A 25,000-nucleotide genomic window follows, 5' to 3' on the forward strand; every position below is an offset into this window, starting at 1 on the left:
TACAGTCCCAACCAGACACCATAGAGAATACAGTACCAACGAGACACCATAGAGAATACAGTCCCAAACAGACACCATAGAGAATACTGTCCCAACCAGATGCCATAAAGAATTCTGTCCCAACCTGATACCATAGAGAATACAGTCCCAACCAGACGCCATAGAGAATAGAGTCCCAACCAGACGCCGTAGAGAATACAGTCCCAACCAGACGTCATAGAGAATACAGTCCCAACCATACGCCATAGAGAATACCGTCCCAACCAGACACCATAGAGAATACAGTCCCAACCAGACGTCATAGATCATACAGTCCCAACCAGACGTCATAGAGAATACTGTCCCAACCAGACACCATAGAGAATACAGTCCCAACCTGACGCCATAGAGAATACAGTCCCAACCAGACACCATAGAGAATACTGTCCCAACCAGACACCATAGAGAATACTCTCCCAACCAGACGCCATAGAGAATACAGTCCCAACCAGACACCATAGAGAATACAGTCCCAACCAGACACCATAGAGAATACAGTCCCAACCAGACGCCATAGAGAATACAGTCCCAACCAGACGCCATAGAGAATACAGTCCCAACCAGACGCCATAGAGAATACAGTCCCAACCAGACACCATAGAGAATACAGTCCCAACCAGACACCATAGAGTAGGGTCCCAACCAGACACCATAGAGAATACTATCCCGAGCAGACACAGTATAGAATACAGTCCCAACCAGATGCCATAGAGAATACAGTCCCAACCGGACGCCATAGAGAATACATTCCCAACCTGACGCCATAGAGAATACAGTCCCAACCAGACGTCATAGAGAATACTGTCCCAACCAGACACCATAGAGAATGCAGTCCCAACCAGACACCATAGAGAATACAGTCCCAACCAGACACCATGGAGAATACAGTCCCAACCAGACACCATAGAGAATACAGTCCCAACCTGACGCCATAGAGAATACAGTCCCAACCAGACACCATAGAGAATACAGTCCCAACCAGACATAGTAGAGAATACTGTCCCAACCAGACACAGTAGAGGATACTGTCCCAACCAGACACCATAGAGAATACAGTCCCAACCAGACGCCATAGAGAGAAAAGCAGACTTGATCTGAAAGAACAGAAGTCATTCTAAAAGGCAGGGCTCAGACACAGAATGAGGACACAGACAGACCCAGACATACAGAGCCTCAGACTATGTGCTTTTCCTTTCAACAGTCTCAAGGGTAATGCCACAAACAGGCACAATAAGTCCTTCTCACAGACCCAATAGACTGTGAATATCACTGCTGTGAATGGCCTCATGTACTGTGTTACTGGTGGATAACAAACCTGGGTTCAAGTTGTATTGTTTTCTTTCAAACACTTTTAGCAATTGATTTAGCCTGCCTGGAGAGCCAGACGGTGTTTGCACATTTGTGAGCAGGTATTCTATTGGTTTTATTGTACTAGCACAACCAAGCCCAGCTAAAGTATTTGAAAAGGTATCGAACAGTATTCGAACCGATGTCTGGAGGATTGTGCTACTTCTGCTGCTGTGGCATTAGCCAGGGCACAGGAGGTTGACTTTGTCTCACTTCAACAGCCCACACTCATTTTCAACTTCAGAAAGAGGACACAGAAAGAGGGCCAAGCTAAGCCCGTGTGTATGTGTGTTCTGTGAATGAAGAGCATCTGAGGTCAGGTTCGTTCTGAGGCTTTGGCTTCTTTTTATGGAACCGCCCCCGGATCAATTTACGATCTATTAAGTCCCATTAAGTACAGCACCATAGGTTAGCTTCTGTTCCAAGACTTCCACTGCACAGAGGGAACTGTATAGGTCATTCAGAACTTTGGTTAGTCATATATCTTCAGTGCTGGTGATTAGCAGAGATTTAGCCAGTCTGTAAGGTGGCTCAGAGGGGGTGGAGATGTGTGTGGGGGGGGGGGTCCCGAGTTGGCTGGGTGGGGGATCTGTCGATGTGCCCTTGAGCGGGGCACTTGATCCTGGTTGCTCCTGTGGGTCGCTCTGGATGGGAGCGTCTTCTATATGACTGAATGTAAGATAAATTTTGAGTGTTCTTTTGCTCTCAGAACAGCCTCTATTCAAACGGGATGGACTTAACAAAGTGTCGAAAGCGTTCCACAGTGATGTTGGTCCATGTTGACTCCAATGCTTCCCACAGTTGTGTCAGGTTGGCTGGACGTCAACATTCCAGCAGCGTTGCAGTTCTTGACACACTCAAACCGGTGCGCCTGGCACCTACTGCCATACCCCGTTCAAAGGCACTTCAATCCTTTGTCTTGCCCATTCACCCTCTGAATGGCACACATACACATTCCATGTCTCAATTGCCCCAAGGCTTAAAAATATATATTTTAACCTGTCCCCCACTGCCGGGTGGTGCTCTTTCCTACACTAACTGAAGTGACACCAATAAGGGATCATAGCTTTCACCTGGATGAACCTGGTCAGTCTGTCATGGAAAGTGCAGGTGTTTCTAATGTCTTGTACACTCAGTGTAGTTCAACATCTATGGTAGCTACACAGTGGTAGGAACAGGGAAGGAAGACTCAAACAGAGGACTAACTGAAGGAAACACTGACAAGCTGAAATGCTCACATATAACACATGCAAACAGTATTTACATCAGAATCACTATTCGTTGTTCTCACTATTCATGTCAGCAGCACACCACCCTGCATCCCACTGCTGACTTGCTCCTGAAGTTAAGCAGGGTTGGTCCTGGATGGGAGACCAGATGCTGCTGGAAGTGGTGTTGGAGGGTCAGTAGGGGGTTCTCTATCCTCTGGTCTTGAGTTCAAAATCAATCCCCCAGGGCAGTGAAGGGGATTTTGCCCTGCATAGGGTGCTGCTTTCAGATGGGCTGTTAAACCGTTGTCCTGACTTGCTGTTGTCACTAAAAATCCCATGACACTCATTTTAGGGGTGTTAACCCCAGTATCATGGCTACATTCTCAAGCTGGCCCCATTTCAATCATGGCCACCTAATCACCCCCCTCATTCCTATTTGGCACATATCACTCGTCTCCAGCTGATGTGTTGTGAGTGTTCTGGCACAAAATGGTTGCCATGAATCACCCAAGCGGGTGCTACACATTGGTGGTGGATGAGATGAGCTTCCCCCTTACAGTGCTTTGAACATCTGGAAAGGTGCTGAATGAATGAAGGATCATGACAGTGTGTGTATAAGCAGGGTACAGGGGAATGCCTTTCTTCCTTCCTGTCAGTGTAGTGTGGGTGTGTGTGTTAATCATGGCTACCGAAGTGATCACAGGCGTTTCCCAGAACAAACAGAAGCAGGGTAGAATGCCACGGAGGAGGGCCGGAACGAGAGAAAATCAAATATTAGCTAATCAACAAACTTGAAGCAAGCGTCGCTATGAAAAATCTCATTAGCCCCGGTGGGCAACTCCATCGCTCTCTTTCTGATCCTCATTCTCTCCAGCTGCCTTTCGTTCACTCCATCTTTCATTCCGATGCACACTCTCTCTCTAATTCTCTCTCCATTAACCTTTCTGTACCACATCTTTCTCTATCCACCCTCCCATCTCTTTCCTTCGCCGTCTCTCTCTCTCTCTGCCTCTTACTCTCTCTCTCTCTCTCTCTCTCTCTCTCTCTCTCCCCATCTCTCTCTTTCTCTCCCCATCTCTCTCTCTCCCTCTCTTCTCAGCAGTTTGACTTCAAAGCCGACTCTCCGTCTGAATGGGAGCAGACTAGCAGGTAGAATAAAGCTACACAATATGCTGAGTGCACCACGTGCCCCAGATCTCCCTTTGATGTGTTAATCACTGGCAGAGCAGCGCCGTAACTGGATGGGGACCAATGGATTGTGTTCCAAATAATACCCTATTTCGCTTTGTAGGGAATAGGGTGCCCTCTGTAGGGAATAGGGTGCCCTCTGTAGGGAATAGGTTGCCATTTGGAACACGTGGAAATGCAATTAAGATTTGGTTTGTGGTAGGTAGTGACTGTAGGACGAGAGCACAGCGTGGTGCCAGCAGCAACGACTCTGGCATGACATCTGGCCACTCAATCATTTGTAAATTTATGTTAGCAAGTTTATCATTTATGTTAGCAAGTAGCAACTTTGTGGGTTGGCGTGTAGCGTTACAAGCGTATGTGATCAAAGAAAAAAAATGTAATTCTTTATTTTGGGCTGCCACCATCAAACACATGTGCAAGTCAGTGAAATGTTCCTTGAATATTCACAGACGGGCCCGTCTACTGAATGGGAAGACTCTGGAGTTCATCGTTTATTAACACTGGTGCCACTAGTAATCCCCTTCTGACTTTCAATGACCCTTTAAGACTCATTACAGCACAGCAGGTAGTCAGTGAGGCAGACTGAGGGAGAGGGAGGGAGATATAGAGAGGGGGGTCGATAGGGAGACACCCAGAGGAAGACTGAAGGGCAGAGATACTAAGAGAGGGCTTTGTCTGGAGGATAGCCACTTCATGTAGAGAGAGAGACTGTATATATCTAACAGTCCATGACTGACTGGGGATGAAAAATATATAGAGGACAAACTATAAAGCCAGTAGGGATAAAGCTGAGAGGGTGATAGAATGAGAGAGAGAGAGAGAGAGAGAGAGAGCGAGAGAGAGAGAGAGAGAGAGAGAGGGAGAGGGGAGCTAAAGAGATAGAGGAAGGGGGAAAGAGAGAGAGAAGGAGAGAGAGAGACCATTTCCAGGGTAGTCCTTGGAAACCCAGAGGGAGAGGTAGAGAGGCTGTCCTCTCTCTCAGAGTGTAGCCCTGGCCTAGAGAGCCTCTCTGGGGGACTGCAGGGGATAAGAGGCCCCAGATGAAGAGAAGAGCTCTCTATCACGTCAGCACTCCAATCACAGCCTAATCCCTGCTTAGTACACCCACTGCTATAGCAAGGAGGGATGGAGGAATAGGGAGAAAGATAGAGAAATGGGGAAAAACAAGGTAGAGGGAGGTAGAAGGAAGGAGCGAGCGAGTGAGAAAAAGGGAGCGATGGAGAAAAACGAGGGAGGAATTGAGAGAGGGAGGAAAAGAGAGGGAGGGAGTGGTTCTGTAACAGATTCTCACACTTACGTCATTGGTTTTGGTGGTCTAACATTTGAGAGCTTCTCAGAACTCTCTGCCAAAATATCTAATGTGCTCCTGATGTTATCTATCCTTTCACTCTCCTCCTGCACTATCCAGGTCAGCTGACATACAGCTAAGTGATGAGTGAAATATTTAACACACATTTTATTATCAAATTAACACTTTTTAGTATGAATGTCCTGATTAAATGCCTGGTGGAAATATGATTGCGTCTTCTAAGCACCGTTAAAAGAGTTGATGAACATTGTTTCCAGAGAAAAGTGATATATTCTTGGTATCTGGAAGTGTGACCTGTCAGATTCAACGAAACCCAAGTTCTATGACGGAGTGGAATGTCTTTGAATTGCACTGAATTCAATTCCACTTCCTGTGACTTAAACTCAACTGCATCCTGTGGGGTGTAGCCAATTCAATTTGAATTTAAACTCATGAGTTGAATGGGAGTCAATTCCAGAATTCTGAATTGAGCCCAACCCTGCTGCAAAGAGAAGGAGTCAGTTCTGCTGTTTGTTCCACATATACAAAATGTGACCGAAAATACCTCACCACCGGCACCACCAGAAATACCCATAAAACCTGAGTGTTCCAGTTATCATTACATCTTCCTGTTAAAACTACTCTATTTAGGAAGTCAGACAGGACCAGTGTTCCACTGCACCAAGGAGGGATTATGGAGAAAAATACAAAACGCTACCATTTTCTAGGGATTACAGGCATGCACAGCATAGGGTGGGTTACAATCACAAACCTCATGTCAACTGAGTTTTAAATGCCTCTAAAATCTTACCATCTGGATGGGAGAAGGGGATGTGTGGGGCAGAAGAAGGGGGATGTGGGGTTAGATGAGTTAGCGAAGGTGAGATAGTGCTCATGCTGACTATTGACCTGAAATGATTTGCTGTGAAACCACTGGACAGCAGCAGCACACTACAAAGCATAATCTGATGTGTGTGTGTTTGTGTGTGTGTGGGGGGGGGGGGGGGTGAGATAGATAGATAGATGGAGCAGATGGTCTAGGGTAGATCAGTGAAAGAGGATTTATGCCAGGTCAAACTATCATCACACTCATAACACCAGTCCCCATTCAGTGGAAAGCACAGCACACCCACACCAGGAAGTACTCTCCAACACCACTTTAACAGCCTTGAGATGGCCCTGTGTGTAGGAAAAGAAGCTGTGCCACTCTAGCAATAGTTTCCCATCTGTGACTGGGTGGATTCATACACTCCAAAAGGCATTTCTCTATTTCAGGACCACGGAGAGTTCCAATCAGAGGCACTACCAATGCATCAGTGCCATGAATAGTTCCACTTTGAAAGCCACCAGCTGCTATGTGATTCAGAACCATGGACAGTACCCATCTGAGAACCAACAGTGTGTGCCGTATTTCAGCACCATGGACAGCAGTGTTGGAGAGTCTTAGCCCCAATAGCACACCAGATTGGAATTTCTAACAGCACGATTAATTGAGTCGGGCGTTTTAATGCTTGGCCTTACGATAACGTTATGCACACCAACATTTAGTAACATCAACAATCATCAAATAGCTGCAAACAAACCTCTTTAGCCTTGTGACAAATCAAAGAAAAGGTCCGGCCTGCCAGAGAGAGGCACAGAAGGAGGTGAGACATGTGTGCCTGATCCTCACTGAAAAGTCGACAGCATCTCACTGAGGTTTCTGCCAACAGGGAAGTCATCTCTGGCTCTCTGATAACCAGACTAAATAGAATTCTTACACATACTCACACACAGGGACAGGCACAGACACAGAGAAACAGACACAGACACACACACACACACACACACACACACACACACACACACACACACACACACACACACACACACACACACTCACTCACTCACTCACTCACTCACTCACTCACTCACTCACTCACTCACTCACTCACTCACTCACTCACTCACTCACTCACTCACTCACTCCAACACCAGCAGGACAGGATGGACGGGACGGCCCCTGGCTGTGACGCAGCAGTCAGAATAGCTGACGTCCATTAGGCCCATCTGTGGTGGTCTGGGTCTGGGATGGAGGCCCTTCTTGCCTGCTGAAATGGATACTACAGACTACGTCCCATCTGTTCCCAACTAGTGTGCCTTCAGGAACTCTCAGGTGTTCCGCAAAACTTTTCCTAGTCCTGATTTTTGGAACACTCACTTGTAAACGTAACCTCTTAAACGTACAGGGAGTTTTGACTTGGGAGCACTAGTGATGCTCGGATAATACATGGAATGGCACATGGTTACATCTGTATCGTTGTTTCAAGCCCAGTGAACTCAGGCTGTTGTTACAATTGTATTATATGAGGTGCGCGCATCACAAGCAAAGTACACACAAACTAACAATCATGGGTAACGATGACAATAGTTCAAATAAAGCCTATTTCATCTGTAATAAACCTTGTCACGTAAAATAGATGATTTGCAGTATGGATCAGATGAGATGGAGGGAAGATTCGAATTGAATATCCCATCAAGGTGTGCCACAGTTGAAAAAAGGTTGGGAACCACTGCTCTACTGTACACACACACACACACACACACACACACACACACACACACACACACACACACACACACACACACACACACACACACTCACACACACACACACACACACACACACACACACACACACACACACACACATACAAACACACACACGCGCGCACACACACACACACAGACACACACAGAGAGAGAGGCTGAAACAAACAGGCCCACACACAAACACACACATTGATGCGCACATACTCACAGGCTCAGTGGGAAGCACGGAAAAGACCAAAGAGAGAGGGAGGAGAGAGGGAGGAGAGAGGGTGGCAGGAGAAGGAAAACAGTTTGCCCGAGGCAAAGATGTTCGGGCCCTCTCGAGAGATCTGGCACTCCAAACTAGCTGGCACAGTTTGCCATGCTCCTTGGACAGCAACACTTCAGATGCTATTCAAACACTCCAATCTGCCAAGAATCCCAACAGATAGGAAACCAGCTGAAGGGTGATGGTTTAAAGTGGGAGATGTTAGAGACAGAGTCAGAGAGCTCTGAGGAATGAAGCAGGACCCCGTGTCTCTCAACTGTCCCCCTGCTGCTAGACTGATCGTCACAAATGATGATTATGCACTGACCTCTACGGCCGGACATACAACAAGACACACACACACGCACGCACACACACACACGCGCGCGCACGCACGCACGCACACACACACACACACACACACACACACACACACACACACACACACACACACACACACACACACACACACACACACACACACACACACACACGACTAGACAGAGGGATATTCACAAGTCGGCATCAAAGATCTCTTTCATTCATTGATCTCATTGATCCCTCAAACTCAATTCTGGACCTCGAAGCCAGTTCAACTGCATTTTTTCACCGTTCCCTCCTAACCAGGGATTTAGACCTGGGACACCTGGTGCAGTCAATGAATTATCAGGTAGAACAGAAAGCCTAGCAGACTCTGGATCTTGTTGGGTAAGAGTTCAATAGCCCTGTCATAGATGCTTCATGTTTCCCATTATTCTCAGAAAAGATCATGAGGCAGAAGGCTATTTGTGTAAGAGAGGGGAGGGAGGATGATGGAACGGCATTTAAACGCTTCCTGTCTATATCATCATCAGAACAAGGGCATTGTGGTTCTAGAAGCTTTTGTTGACTCTCTGGTCTTTTACTGCTGATGTTGTTGTTGTTGTGTGGGTGTGTCTCTGCCGGTGTCGTGAGTGTGTCTGTTTTTAGTTTTGCTCTGGTGTTAAAAAGCCAGTCTGGTGTGAATCACGGGGCTTGGCTTCGCGAGGGAAGCATTTCCCAACAAACATCTCACAGTCCTTCTCTCTATCCAACCTGATCAAGTGTAAGAGTAACTCAGCTATTTCTTCTCTGGGAGGGTGAGGCGGCGGAGGCTCGCTCGATGTTTAGCTGTTGGCAAAAAGTGTTGGGGGAGATCAGAAAGATAAATATGTTTGTTCTCCCCGTCGGCGCTTTGCCCCAAAACCTTTAACTCCATTGAAACCAGGCTTCCCACAGCTGAAGTGGATTACTTTCACGAGTCTGCTAGCTCTGCCCTCATAGTTTCACCTTGAAGTGTTTCACCATGTTCTTTTCAGGACAACCAGGGCTACACGCAGCGCACAGTTTGACACAAACAGCTGCGTTCATACGTTTTATTGACACACGTCTGCCAAGCAATTAGCTGATGCAGAATGTATTCGTAAGAATGCTGTGAGTGCACAAGTTGTTTCCTCAGTGGGTAATGAATAGCCAGCTAGTCAGTGACAACTGTGTGGAGTTTGAGACAGCAACTATGTGAGCGTTTTACTGTATTATAGACACCACGTCCAGGGATTTCCTGTGATCTTCTATGTACTGTAGAAGATCCCCTTACCAGTCTAACGACTGTGGTGTACCTTGTGAGCGTCATAGAGCAGGTTACATGTTCGCGAGAGTCTCAGCTTTTCATAGACGGTCATAATAGTTTTGACGCTCAAACTGTTCGGATCTTACAAATGTTTTTGTGAGAAGAACCGTTTTCGGGATCCGCCCTTGTCTCACACACAGAAAAAACAACACTTTAGCTCAGCCCTGGTTAATCACACAGACTAATGCAACAACCCAGCAGGCTGTGTCTCACACACATGGCTTGAAGTCCTCCAAAACGTGCTGGCTTTACCGTGGGGCTCAAGAGGTTTTAATATAAAGTGTCCTTAATTATACCTCTCCCACCTCTGCATTCATATGCTCAAAATAAACCAATATTGTGTTGGCTGAAGCAAAGGTAGAGATCATAGAAGCCATTCATAATCAGGATGACAACTTCATCCAGCCTGGAACAGGGAGGGGGAGAACAAGGAAGATGGAGGCTGAGGAGAATGAGGGGGAATGGGGCCCAGCTCCACCTCAGAGAGGGGGTAAACGGGGAGGACAATGGCTGAGGAAGCAGAGAGAGGAGATGTGGGGCGCTGGGATGCCGGGTGTTCCCATAGCATCTGGGTGAACCTCCATGAGCAGCTGGGCCGTCGTGGAGGGACCTGGAACTGGAGCTTAGCCCTAAGGCTGTCCGAGATGACTTGGGCCACATAGGCCACTGTAGAAAAGCAGCAGCTCATCTCTCAGGTCAAAGCAATATAGTCTGAAAGTATATTTGTGCAGAGGGTTTCCTGGCTGTACAAACAGCTCAGAACTGCTCAAACAGGGCGGCAAGATTTTTTGTCCACAGCGGTTATGCACACACTCATGCAAACACACACTAACACATAAACACAAATACACACACACGCACGTCTAATCTGTTCATTTATTTCCCAGGAGGCATTGCACAGATGCCCAGCGGCCAGCCTGTGTTGGTGATTGGTCCTCAGCTGAACGGGCTAGATATGGTAAGTACCCACGCTGCACTGGGCTCTATCTCTCGCTCTTTCCTTCTCCACCCCCCGGTCTCTCCCTCTCTAACCCTATCTCTCCCTCCGCTTCTCTCTCTTTCTCTATCCATCCTCACTCTCTCTCCATCTCTCCCCCCTCTATCTCTCCATGTATCTCTATTCCCCTCTCTCTCTATCTGAAGGTTACTCGAGCTCACTACAGAGGAAAGATTATTCACATCCCAGTGTGTGTCTCAGCTAGAGATCTGAACATGATCAAAATACTAACACGACACTACACAGTGGTAAACAAAGCTTCTGCATGACAATATCACACACTACGGTACCTGAACACAACACAATGTACATTCAATCTCATTCACAAACTGTTCATTCATTATAGAGACCAGGTGATCTATTAAATATCATTGTGTGCATCATTGTAAGACCTTTAAACAGGTTGACATTCACAAAGCCGTGGGGCCAGACAGATTACCAGGACATGTACTCAGAGTATGTGCGGACTAACTGGTAAGTGTCTTCACTGACATTTTCAACCTCTCCCTGACCGAGTCTGTAATACCAACATGTTTCAAGCATACCACCATAGTCCCTGTGCCCAAGAAAGCAAAGATGACCTGACAAAATGACCACCGCCCCGTACCCGTAGCACTTACGTCTGTAGCCATGAAGTGCTTTGAAAGGCTGGTCATGGCTCACATCAACACCATTAACCCAGAAACCCTAGACCGTCTCAACAGATCCACGGATGACGCAATCTCAATCTCAATCGCACTCCACACTGCCCTTTCCCACCTGGACAAAAGGAACACCTACGTGAGATTGCTATTCATTGACTACAGCTCAGCGTTCAACACCATAGTGCACACGAAGCTCATCAATAAGCTAAGGACCCTGGGACTAAACACCCCCCTCTGCAACTGGATCCTGGACTTCCTGACGGGCAGCCCCCAGGTGGTGAAGGTAGGCAACAACACGTCTGCCATGCTGATCCTCATCACTGGGGCCCTTCAGGGGTGTGTACTTACTCCCCTCATGTACTCCTTGTTCATCCAGGACTGCGTGGCCAAACACGACTCCAACACCATCATTAAGTTTGCTGACGACAAAATAGTGGTAGGCCTGATCAACGACAACAATGAGACAGCCTATAGGGAGGAGATCAGAGACCTGGCAGTATGGTGCCATTGTATGCATCATTGTAAGACCTTTAAACAGGTCAACATTCACAAAGCCGCGGGGCCAGATGGACTACCAGGACGTGTACTGGTAGTTACAAGTTTCTTAGTGTCCACATCACCAACAAACAATCATGACTACAACACCATCATTAAGTTTGCTGATGACACACCAGTGGTAGGCCTGATCAACGACAACGACGAGACAGCCTATAGGGAGGAGGTCAGAAACCTGGCAGTGTGGTGCCAGGAAAACAACCTCTCCTCCAATGTGAGTAAGACAAAGGAGCTGATCGTGGACTACAGGAAAAGGAGGGCTGAAAAGGCCCCCATAAACATGACGGGACTGTAGTGGAGCGGGTCGAGAGTTTCAAGTTTATTGGTGTCCACATCACCAACGAACTATCATGGTCCAAACATACCAATATAGTCGTGAGGAGGGTACAAAAGCACCTTTTCACCCTCAGAAGACTGAAAAGATTTGGCATGGGTCCTCAGATGCAGCTGCACCATCAAGAGCATCCTGGCCGGTTGCATCATCGCCTGGTATGGCAACTGCTCAGCATCTGACTGTAAGGCGCTACAGAGGGTAGTGCGTACGGCCCAATACATCACTGGGGTCAAGCGTCCCGCCATCCAGGACCTATATTCTAGGGGGTATCAGAGGAAAGCCCCAAAAATTGTCAGAGACTCCAGTCACCCAAGTCATAGAGTGTTTTCTCTGCTACCACTGCGCCAAGTCTAGGGTCAGAAGGCTCCTTAACAGCTTCTACCCCCAAGCCATAAGACTGCTGAACAATTAATAACATGGCCACCGGACTATTTACATTGACCCCCCCCCCCCCTCACTGTTTATTATCATATGCATAGTCATATGCATATCATTATGCATAGTCACTTCACCCCTACCTACATGTACAAATTACCTCAACTAACCTGTTCCCCTGCACTCGGTACCGGTAACCCCTGTATATAGCCTCGTTATTGTTGTTTTATTTTATTTTTCACTTTAGTTTATTTGGTAAATATTTTCTTAACTTTTTCTTGAGCTGCCCTGTGGTTAAGGGCTTGTAAGTAAGCATACCACGGTACGGTCTGCCCTTGTTGTATTCGGCGCATGGGACAAATAAAGTTTGATTTGAATTAATACAACATTGATGGTATGAAAAGATGTGAACCGTATTGAGTTTCCTAGCGTCTTTGAGATCATCTCTGTAATAGAAAGTGCCATATAAATTAGATCTACTATATATTTAGTAGTATCATCTTGTTGAGAAAGCTGGATAGTCAAATGGCTGAGTACAGTATATGAATATGGGGTGATGTAATTTCACCTTGGTCATCATTATACGGTAACCGATGGGGAGATTGTGATCATTCGACCGGGTTATTATACTAGGTGAGCATAATAACCTCACCTCTAGGGTCAAACAATCCACTGATGCATTTTCTCATTAGTGATTTTCATCTCATTCATTACCCAACTAGACCGAGCACAGCCTGTTTTTAACACACACACACACACAGACACACACACACACACACCCTCATTTCACAAATACGTGCACACATGGTCGCAAGCGCATACACCAACACACGCACCTTCCAATCCACCTTCCAATTCACAACCATCGCCATCCAGTTAAACGGGATCTATAAATATCAAAGGTGATGGATAGGCCAACACAGGGGGAAAATAATGGTCTTCAAAAACATTAATGGTTTTCTGATGGCGATACGTCCGTTTGTTCATTTCCCGGTCTTTAACCGTGTGGCAGTGTTAGAGATGGAGAATAGGACTCTGTCCCAAATGGTACCCTATTCCCTATATAGTGCACTACTTTTCACCAGGCACCTATGGGCTATGATCAGAAAAAGTGCCCTATATAGAGAATAGGTCGCCATTTAGGGCGCAACCCTGGAAAATCAGCAGGGCCAATGTGACATGAATGAGTGTATCCATAAAGCCCTGTCAGATTAGCTAGGCCACAATCTCTATCTAAATGTATGGGCTGGGATTGGACGATACACTCTGCATGCAGATCAGATCAGATCAGGGGAGAGCTGGAGGAGGAGAGGAGAGGAGGTGAGCTGGCGAAGAGGATAGAGGAGAGGAGGAGGAGAGGTAGAAGAGAGGAGGAGAGAAAAGGAGAGGCTAGAGGACAGGAGGAGGAGGAGGAAGAGAGGAGGTGAGCTGGCGAAGAGGATAGAGGAGAGGAGGAGGAGAGGATAGGCCTGCCTATAAAGTGTATACAGGTAGGTCATTCAGATTTCAGATATCCTGAATCAGTCCAACCAGTTGCCAGAGGACGAATGAACCTAAGAGTGTTTGTTCTATCTCTGTTCCACCCTGAGGGTTCTAACGTTCTACCTTCTAGCCATTATCATGTCTTTGAGCGCTCCTTGTGTGAAAGCACCGCTCGCAATTCTCTCAATCTCTCTCTCTCTGTTTTTCTCTATGCCCTCTGCACAACAAAGACTATGAGAGAATCACACAGGCTCTTTCCCCATCTCTTATCATCACTCGCTCTCTCAACCTCCACTCCTTTTATTCTCATCCTCCCTTCCTCTCCCTCTCACAGGTGTTCCTTCAAGGACAACTGTACAAATCCTTAGAGTGCTGAACCTCACAGAGACTCAGCATTAAGAAAGAGGGAGAATTAGAGAGAGAGAGGAATATAGAGTAAGAAAAGAGTGGGAGAGAGAATGAGAGAGAGCGAGGGGAGAAAGAGACATATAGAGAGAGAGAAAGAGAGAAAGAAAGAGCGAGGGTAGAGAGAGACAGAGAGAGAGAGAGAGAGACAGAGAGAAAGCAAGGGAGGGGCAGAGGGAGTAAGAAACGAGAGGGAGAGGGGGAGAGAACGCTGAAGATACACAATTTGCTTGTTTTTGTACTTGAAAGTCTGTGTAAACATGAATATTGTAAATCATTAGAATTTAATTTTGCCTCTTGGTGAAGTTATATTTATATGAAAGTAAATATCTGTTAAATATATCTTTTAAAACAAGGGTTGTGATCAATAAACCGAAAACAAAAAAAGGCAAACCTTATTTAGATTTTCTTCATCCTTCTGATGTTCTGTACACTGTGTTTTTATTGTTTAAAATGTACATTTGTGCCTGTACTGGTGTCCTGATGAAAACTTGGGCAATGGACCTCAGTTATAAATTCACTGCCAGGTTACAACAAGGCTGGTTTTATGTGTCCTGGTTTTCAGAATGAAAAAAACGTCATTTGGCTCCGACATAATCATATTTACTCTCAACCTCAACATTCACTATACTAATGTATCTTTAAAATACAATTCCACCAAAAGCAACTAGTGATTAATATTCTGTCAGACAGGGAAAAGATTGACAAGAAAAGTCAACACACATTGAGAGAGAGAGAGCGGTAGAGAAATAGAGAGAGAGAGAGAGCTGTAGAGAAATAGAGAGAGAGAGAGAGCGGTAGAAATAGAGAGAGAGAGAGAGAGAGAGAGAGGGGGGAGAGAGCGGTAGAGAAATAGAGAGAGAGAGAGAGAGAGAGAGAGAGCGGTAGAGAAATAGAGATAGTGAGAGAGCGGTAGAGAAATAGAGAGAGAGAGAGAGAGAGAGAGAGGTAGAGAAATAGAGAGAGAGAGAGAGAGAGGTAGAGAAATAGAGAGAGAGCAGTAGAGAAATAAAGAGAGAGGTAGAGAAATAGAGAGAGAGAGAGAGAGAGAGAGAGAGGGGTAGAGAAATAGAGAGAGAGAGAGCGGTAGAGAAAGAGAGAGAGAGAGAGAGAGAGCGGTAGAGAAAAACAGAGAGAGAGAGCAGTAGATAAATAGAGAGAGAGAGAGAGAGCGGTAGAGAAATAGAAAGAGAGAGAGAGAGAGAGGGTCCAGAGGAAGAGAAAGCTTCAAAGAGAGGAGATGGAAAGAAGGAGGGAGGGAAGGATAGATGGAGAGAGGGAAATAAAGGTAGAGGGAGAAAGGGAGAGTGGGAGAGGACGATATAGGGAGAGAGAAAGAAAGAGATGAAAAGGGAGAGAGAGGGAGAAGCTGAGAGATGGGGGGGCACCAAGAGAGAGCGGATCCAGGCCAGAAAAGAAAAGATGAATGACGGGCCCTAAATGAAATGCCACTCTGTGTAATGGGAAAAAGGGCCATTCGGAAAGCAGGTCACTTGAGTTGCAGGGGATGTTCTTGAGTGGCTTTGCCCTCAGGCTCAGCACAGTACAGGCAGACAGCCCCCCCCCCCCTCTCTCTCTCTCTCTCTCTCTCTCTCTCTCTGTCTCTCTCGCCCTCTCTTTCTCTTTTCTCTCTCTCTCTTTCTTTCTCCCTCTCACAGTCAATAATATCAACTCTAAACACACACACACGCACACACACATAAACATACACACACACATACCCATGTGCCCGCGATCGCACAGCCACACGCAACACCAACACACACACACATGCTACCCACAGAAACTGATGTCGAGGTCAGGCAACTCGTGCCACCACATAGTGCTTTTGTAAGGATGTTTATCTCTATGCAGGGAAAATTATGCATTAATAGTGATGTGGGAAATGAAAGACCAGCAGACACTATATATTCACATGTTATTATGCTTCTGACATGCTAACTTGTGAGCACTGTGGGTAGCTATTATAAAGCTTGTCTCTCCCACGTTCTCAATTCAATTCAATTCAATTTGCTTTATTGGCTCGAGATAACAATGTACATATTGCCAAAGCTTACTTTGGATATTTACAATATGAAAATAATAAGAATCAAAATGGTCAACGGGACAACAGTAACAACAATAACCAAGGGTCAAAATAACCATACATTCAAAAATAACAATAAGCATACAGTAGAGGACATGTGCAGGTTGATTGGTCTGTCAGACACTGTCCCTCATCTGGCAGATGTAGTGCGCTGCCAACCCACAATTCTCTGCGTCCTCCCTCAACAGGATGGGTAGCCTACTCCCATCAGAGAGGTCTTTGAAACCTTGAGTACTGGGTTTCAAATCTGGGGAAATGACACTCTAATTGTTTTATATTTTTGACATTTTGTCAGGAAATGCAGCTCTGTCTCAGGTTCTGCTGTTGTGCAGTGGTTGCACAGCCTTTCCTCTACAGGGAGCCAGGTTTTCCTGTGTCTACCCTTCTCAATGGCAAGGCTGTTCTCACTGAGCCTGTACTTCGTCAAGGTTTTTCTAAGGTTTTGATCAGTAACCATGGTCAAATAGTTGGCCATGGTGTACTGTCGATTTAGGGCCAGATAGCACTGCATTTTGCTTTGTGCTTGTGCTTGTGTTTCTCAATAAGCAATGTAGTGTTGTTTTGACTGTGTTGTCATTTGGTTTATTCTGATTGATTGGGTGTTCTGGTCCTGAGGCTTCAGTGTGTTAGTGGAACAGGTTTGTGAACTCTTTTCTTTGCTCAGCTCTTGGCATTGCAGGGCTTGGTAAGGATATGAGAGGGGGTCACTGTATTTTAGATGTTTCCAAAACTTAATTGCTCTTTTCTGAGTTTTTATTATTAGTGGAGGTTGGCCTAATTCTGCCCTGCATGCATTGTTTTGTAGTTTTCCTCTGGACATGTAGGAGAATCTTACAGAACTCTACATGCAGGGTTTCAATGGGGTGTTTGTCCCATTTGGTAAAATCTTGTTTTGCAAGTGGACCCCACACCTCGCTGCCATAAAGTACAATTGGTTCAATGACACATTCAATTAGTTGAAGCCAAATTTGAATTAGTTATTTCAATTTGAATTTGTTTTTTAATGGCGTAGAATTCCCTGCGGGCGTTCTCTCTCAGTTCATTCACTGCCTCATTTACTCAAGACATTGTGCAAATGAAGGAAGTTTAGAATTTACATTTATAATACTACAGAAAACCTTCCCCAGGTTACTATTCACACAAATGACTCTGTAATTGTTAGGGCCAAATTTGTCTCTGTTCTTAAAGATTGGGGTTCTGGTGTCAGGTGTCAGGGAAATAACCTACAGGATCAAATTAAACAGTTTTAAATATGAAATGTTGCACAAGTTTGAAATGTTGCTTTTTAAATTTGACTAGTGAGTTTGAGTTTCATCTGGTCAGTAATAGTTTAGTTTCTTATAGATGCCATCAGGTCCGTTTCATGTAATAGTTTAGTTTCTTAATTTGCTCCTGGTCAGTAATAGTTTAGTTTCTTATAGAGCTCCTGGTCAGTAATAGTTTAGTTTCTTATAGAGCTCCTGGTCAGTAATAGTTTAGTTTCTTATAGAGCTTCTGGTCAGTAATAGTTTAGTTTCTTATAGAGCTCCTGGTCAGTAATAGTTTAGTTTCTTATAGAGCTCCTGGTCAGTAATAGTTTAGTTTCTTATAGAGCTCCTGGTCAGTAATAGTTTAGTTTCTTATAGAGCTCCTGGTCAGTAATAGTTTAGTTTCTTATAGAGCTCCTGGTCAGTAATTAGTTTAGTTTCTTATAGAGCTCCAAGTTTGAATTTTGTTTATTGTCCTTTAGTTTAGTTTTTCTAATCCATTCAACGTTTCTCATGAATCTGGTCGTTGTTGTCTTATAGAGCTCCTGGTCTGTGTCAATTTGAATGGTGTTGTTTCTGTGTCAATTTGAATGGTGTTGTTTCTTTCTCTCTCTCTGTCTCTATCTCTCTCTGTGTCTCTCTCTCTGTGTGTGTGTGTGTGTCTCTCTCTCTCTCTCGGTCTCTCTCTCTGTCTCTCTCTCTCCGTCTCTCTCTCTTTCTGTGTCTCTCTCTCTCTGTGTATCTCTCTTTGTGTCTCTCTGTGTCTCTCTCTTTCTCTTTTTCTCTCTCTCTCTCTCTCTCTCTCTCTCTTCTCTCAAATACAAATTCTAAATGCTTTATTGGCATGACAAAATATCGCTCCCTCATTCCCTCATTCTCTCTGCCCCCCTCCCTCCTCTGTCCCCCTCTCTGACCTGGATAATCCCATGGTTTGTTCCCATGGTTGAGGTAAGCAATAAGCTTCAGTATGTCATCATCATTTAGTCCCACCAAGAACCAACACCATCATCCTGCAATCCCCCCTCTACCCTTCCCTCTACCCTTCACTCTACCCTTCCCTCTACCCTTCCGCCTACCCTGTCCTCTACCCTTCCCTCTACCCTTCCCTCTCCTCTTCCCTCTACCCTTCCCTCTACCCTTCCCTCTACCCTTCCCTCTACCTTTCCCTCTACCCTTCCCTCTACCCTTCCCTCTACCCTTCCCTCTACCTTTCCCTTTACCCTACCCTCTACCCTTCCCTCTACACTTCCCTCTACCCTTTCCTCTATCCTTTCCTCTACCCTTCCCTCTACCCTTCCCCTCCTCTTCCCTCTATCCTTCCCTCTACTCTTCCCTCTACTCTTCCCTCTACCCTTCCCCCTACCCTTCCCTCTACCCTTCCGCCTACCCTTCCCTCTACCCTTCCGCCTACCCTTCCCTCTACCCTTCCCTCTACCCTTCCCTCTACCCTTCCACCTACCCTTCCCTCTACCCTTCCCTCTACCTTCCCTCTACCCTTCCCTCTACCCTTCCCTCTACCTTCCCTCTACCCCTCCCTCTACCCTTCCCTCTACCCTTCCCTCTACCCTTCCCTCACTTCCTTTTTGTCTTTCTTTTGCCTCCTTTCCTCCACGAATCCACCTCTTTCTTCCTGTTCCCTTCCCCTTCTCTCCTCCCACGTACATTTCTCTTCCTCTCTTTACCCCCTCTCTCTCTCTCTCTCTCCCTCGCCCTCTCTCTTTCTCTCTCTCCCACCCCCTCTCTGTCTTTCTCTCTCTCTCCCTCGCCCTCTCTCTCTTTCTCTCTCGCTCCCACCCCCTCTCTGTCTTTCTCTCTCTCTCCCACCCCCTCTCTCTCCCACCCCCTCTCTCTCCCACCCCCGCCCTCCTTCTCACCCATCCCCCTCCGCATTTCCCTCTCTTCCCCACTTGTCTACCCAGCCGAAAGAAAAGACAAGGCAAAGAGCAACACACTTCAATTTAATGACACGCATTAATTCTCTCCTCTTTCTCCGTAACGAGCCAAATCAGTCCCGAGCCAGATGCAGCGTCTCGTGCGCGAGAGGAGCGTCTCGCGGTTGATGTCGCTAGCAACAGCCTTCTACAGCTTCGACACCACCACCAGCTCTGCTTCATTTACCACAAAGTAAATGACGAGTCAAAGTGCTCTCCGAGACACATTCACCTGGATGTTTCTTCTCTCCCCTGAACCACTTTCAAGGCAGGACTGTCTGCAACTCAGCGACAACCCGTCCAGAGACAGAGCCGCCGTACTGGGATTTGGTTCTGTAATACCTGGTATACAAACTGTAATTACGGAACAGTATGACATAATGAGCTGTATTGCCGTGTTTGTGCTGCACAGCGTGTGGGTACAGTGTTAACCGAAGACCCTATAATCTCCTGTATGGACAAACGACAATGGAATAACACAACGCATATTACTGAGCCTGTTGGCGCTGACACGACCTCTCCAGACATGTTCAACACATCTGCCCTTTCTGATCTGACACACACACACACACACTGAGCCGTCCGTCACAGTAGTTAGGTTGTCATGACTGGTGTGACGACACTATAAGTGACCCACAGGGCTGCAGAGTTGACTTATCATACCAGCCAGGCAAGGACACTACCTCTACTAAACTGGGAGCTCCATGGCTTTACTTCGAGCCATAAGAATGATGGGTTCTGACTTCTGGTCCTGGCTGAGGAGTAGCGTAGCCTGGGTAAACAACCTCTAGTCCCCTGGCTGAGGAGTAGCGTAGCCTGGGTAAGCAACCTCTAGTCCCCTGGCTGAGGAGTAGCGTAGCCTGGGTAAACAACCTCTAGTCCCCTGGCTGAGGAGTAGCCTGGGTAGTCCCCTGGCTGGGTAAACAACCTCTAGTCCCCTGGCTGAGGAGTAGCGTAGCCTGGGTAAACAACCTCTAGTCCCCTGGCTGAGGAGTAGCGTAGCCTGGGTAAACAACCTCTAGTCCCCTGGCTGAGGAGTAGTGTAGCCTGGGTAAACAACCTCTAGTCCCCTGGCTGAGGAGTAGTGTAGCCTGGGTAAACAACCTCTAGTCCCCTGGCTGAGGAGTAGCGTAGCCTGGGTCTAGTCCCCTGGCTGAGGAGTAGCGTAGCCTGGGTAAACAACCTCTAGTCCCCTGGCTGAGGAGTAGCGTAGCCTGGGTGAACGACCTCTAGTCCCCTGGCTGAGGAGCAGTGTAACCTGGGTGAACGACCTCTAGTCTCCTGGCTGAGGAGTAGTTTAGCCTGGGTAAAGCCTGGTCCTAGTCCCTTGGCTGAGGAGTAGCGTAGCCTGGGTAAACAACCTCTAGTCCCCTGGCTGAGGAGTAGCGTAGCCTGGGTAAACAACCTCTAGTCCCCTGGCTGAGGAGTAGCGTAGCCTGGGTAAACAACCTCTAGTCCCCTGGCTGAGGAGTAGTGTAGCCTGGGTAAACAATAGTCCCCTGGCTGAGGGGTAGCCTGGGTAAACAACCTCTAGTCCCCTGGCTGAGGAGTAGTGTAGCCTGGGTAAACAACCTCTAGTCCCCTGGCTGAGGAGTAGCGTAGCCTGGGTAAACAACCTCTAGTCCCCTGGCTGAGGAGTAGCGTAGCCTGGGTAAACAACCTCTAGTCCCCTGGCTGAGGAGTAGCGTAGCCTGGGTAAACAACCTCTAGTCCCCTGGCTGAGGAGTAGCATAGCCTGGGTAAACAACCTCTAGTCCCCTGGCTGAGGAGTAGCGTAGCCTGGGTAAACAACCTCTAGTCCCCTGGCTGAGGAGTAGCGTAGCCTGGGTAAACAACCTCTAGTCCCCTGGCTGAGGGGTAGCGTAGCCTGGTAAACAACCTCTCGTCCCCTGGCTGGGGAGTAGCATAGCCTGGGTAAACAACCTCTAGTCCCCTGGCTGAGGAGTAGCGTAGCCTGGGTAAACAACCTCTAGTCCCCTGGCTGAGGAGTAGTGTAGCCTGGGCCTCTAGTCCCCTGGCTGAGGAGTAGCATAGCCTGGGTCTAGTCCCCTGGCTGAGGAGTAGCGTAGCCTGGGTAAACAACCTCTAGTCCCCTGGCTGAGGAGTAGCGTAGCCTGGTAAACAACCTCTAGTCCCCTGGCTGAGGAGTAGTAAACAACCTCTAGTCCCCTGGCTGGGGAGTATAGCCTGGGTAAACAACCTCTAGTCCCCTGGCTGAGGAGTAGCGTAGCCTGGGTAAAGATGCCTGGGCTCAGCTGTATCCTGAGGTCTGACTGGATTGCTAAAGCTGTGGACTCGTTCAGCTAGAGAACAGCTAGAGAACTAGCCTGAGACTAGATGAGGAGTGGTTTACCCTTGGTTTATCCTGGTCCTGGCTCATAGCAGTAGCAGCATGGCCAATGCAGCAGTTAATGAAGAACATGGATTGACAGAACAGAACAGAACATAATGGGGGATTACAGCTTTAAACAGAAACATGCAGGGATTATTATCCCTCTCAGACTGAATGACCACTCTCTCTCTTCTCTCTCTCTCTCTCTTCTCTCGCTCTCTCTCTCTGTCCCTCTGTCTTTCTCTCTCTCTCTCTGTCTTTCTCTCTCTCTCTCTCTCTCTTCTCTCTCCCTCTGTCTTTCTCTCTCTCTCTCTGTCTTTCTTCTCTCTGTCTTTCTGTCTCTCTCTCTATCTCTCTCTCTCTCTCTCTTATCTCTCTCTCTGTCTTTCTCTCTGTCTTTCTCTCTCTCTCCTCTCTCTCTCTTCTCTCGCTCTCTCTCTGTCCCTCTGTCTTTCTCTCTCTCTCTCTCTCTCTCTGTCTCTTCTCTCTCTCTCTCTCTCTCTTATCTCTCTCTCTGTCTTTCTCTCTGTCTTTCTCTCTCTCTCCTCTCTCTCTCTCTCCCTGTCTCTCTCTCTCTCTCTCTCTCTCTCTCTCTCTCTCTCTCTCTGTCTTTCTCTATCTCGCTCTCTCTCTCTTCTCTCTCTGTCTTTCTCTCACTCTCTCTCTCCCTTCTCTCTCTGTCTTTCTCTCACTCTCTCTCTCTGTCTCTCTATCTCTCTCTATCTCTCTTTCTCTCTCTCTCTCTCTCTGTCCCTCTGTCTTTCTCTCTCTCTCTCTCTCTCTCTGTCTTTCTCTCTCTCTGTCTTTCTCTCTCTTATCTCTCTCTCTGTCTTTCTCTCTGTCTTTCTCTCTCTTTCTTCTCTGTCCCTGTGTGTCTTTCTGTCTCTCTCGCTCTCTCTCTCTCTCTTCTCTCTCTCTGTCTTTCTCTCGCTCTCTCTCTCTGTCTCTCTGTCTTTCTCTCTATCTCTCTCTCTTGTCTCTCTCTGTCTTTCTCTCTCTCTGTCTCTCTGTCTTTCTCTCTCTCTCTCTCTCTCTCTCTCTCTTGTCTCTCTCTGTCTTTCTCTTGCTCTCTCTCTCTCTTCTCTCTCCTTGTCTTTCTCTATCTCTATCTCTCTCTCTGTCTCTCTGTCTCTCTCTGTCTATTCTCTCTCTCTGTGTCTCTCTCTCTCTCTGTAAAAACTTTAGGAGAGAGGGAGAGGAGCCTCCTCCCACCCCACCGCATCACTCCATTCTTGCCTCTGGCTGTTTCCTAAGCTGCTTTGGGAAGGGAATCAGAGCAAAAACACCCCAAAAAGAGGAGGAGATAAGAGAAGGGAAAATAAAATAAACACACATGTCCTTCTGCTTCTTGACTGCCTGGCTCTGGCTTTGTAGCTTTGCATGTCATAGCATTGTAAATCCATTAGGTTGTGTAGAGCTTCAACAAGCCCAGAGGTCAGAATCAGTGTGTGATAGGTTTAATTGACCCGGGGTATTGTTCGAGAAGTGATTATGTTCATGGCGGCGGGACAGCGGAACACAACACTGACAAAGGTCACCTTGATGAAGCCAGCTGCCTGCCTGTTGAAGCCAGAAAGAACACAGCCTGCCAAAGGCATCTGTGGCTCATGGCACCCTATTCCCTATGTAGTACACTACTTTGGCTCTGGTCATTGCTCTTTGCTGCTCTCTTTCCCTCTGCACTGTATCTCTATAGGCTGCGTCCCAAATGATACCCTATTCCCTAGGTAATGCACTGCATTTGACCAGAACCAATGTCAAAAAGAGGGCACTAGATAGGGAATAGGGTGTGTCATTTGGGACACAACCCCTAGAGATATAGTGCAGAGGCAACTGACTGAGCACGGACGTTCATTCCACGTCTATTCCACGTTGGCTCAACGTCATTTCATTGAAACGAGGTGGAAACAACATTGATTCAACCAGTTTGGGCCCAGTGGGAAAGAGAAGCGAGAGCAGCCAGAGACTTACTCACACAGTCGCCACCGTCCCCTAAATATTCCATCAGTCTTATAATCAACTCTTGTTATTCTCCCAGGCAGTACAGTGACATGAAGGCTAATGTATATGAAGCTTACACACTCTTTGACTATACAGTATTGTACAAACCACCAGCACCAACTGTACTGGAACCCCTGGTGACTTCATACCACAGTCTCACACTGGGCACGCATGCAAACGGTTATGCCATTGGCAAGTCAAACTAGTTTAAACCGTGTATGTGTGTGTTTGTACTCTGTGTGTGCGTGTGTACACACCAGCGCGTAACTTTGGCAGTATTTGCAGTGATCCAGCTTATTGCGTAAAGCCCACACATCTAATATAATAGAAGAATCCCTTGTTTCCCTATATGGGACTGATAAATCACACAACCAGCAAGTCACACACACACACTCACGCTCATATGTCACCTCACGCTCATATGTCACTTCACGCTCATATGTCACCTAACGCTCATATGTCACTTCACGCTCATATGTCACCTCATGCCTCATGACACATACACAGTTACAGATACATAGACAGACACAGACAGACACAGACACATAGATACAGACACACAAATACACAGATACACAGATACAGACATAGATACAGGCACAGGCACAGACAGATACATACACAGACACAGACATACACAGACACAGACACACAGATACAGACACACAGATACCGATACAGCCACATCCACACAGATACAGACACACAGATACCGATACAGCCACATCCACACAGATACAGACACACAGATACCGATACAGATACAGACACAGACAGACACAGACACACAGTTCCAGACACACAGACAGCCAAACAGATACAGACACAGCCACACGGCTACAGACACACAGGTACAGACACACAGACACACAAATAGACACACAGATACAGACATACAGGTACAGACACAGACAAACACACACATTTTTCCTCTTTACATAGTGTCTCTAAAGGTCGTGACCTTCATTATAGTGAATACAATACGTTCTCTCAGCAGGACTCCTGGTTAATTTGTCGCCTGCTGTTAACTCAATGATTGGTGATTGTT

The 25,000-nt window shown here is 46.8% G+C and overlaps 1 protein-coding gene across 5 annotated transcripts in view; it reads right to left on the reverse strand.

The window, feature by feature from the left end:
- LOC135505824 (neurexin-3b-like) overlaps nucleotides 1–25,000 on the reverse strand; it is a 450,362-nt gene that overhangs the window by 392,520 nt on the left and 32,842 nt on the right. Inside the window, exon 3 of one of the 5 annotated variants that reach the window (XM_064924994.1) lies at nucleotides 18,777–18,799. The exons of the other annotated variants lie outside the window; for them this stretch is intronic. Coding sequence (XP_064781066.1) covers nucleotides 18,777–18,799 — 23 coding nt within the window. The remainder of the gene's footprint in view (nucleotides 1–18,776; nucleotides 18,800–25,000) is intronic. 5 annotated transcript variants of the gene reach the window in all.

The sequence above is a fragment of the Oncorhynchus masou genome, chromosome 19 (genome assembly GCF_036934945.1).
Source record: "Oncorhynchus masou masou isolate Uvic2021 chromosome 19, UVic_Omas_1.1, whole genome shotgun sequence".
NCBI lineage: Eukaryota > Metazoa > Chordata > Actinopteri > Salmoniformes > Salmonidae > Oncorhynchus > Oncorhynchus masou.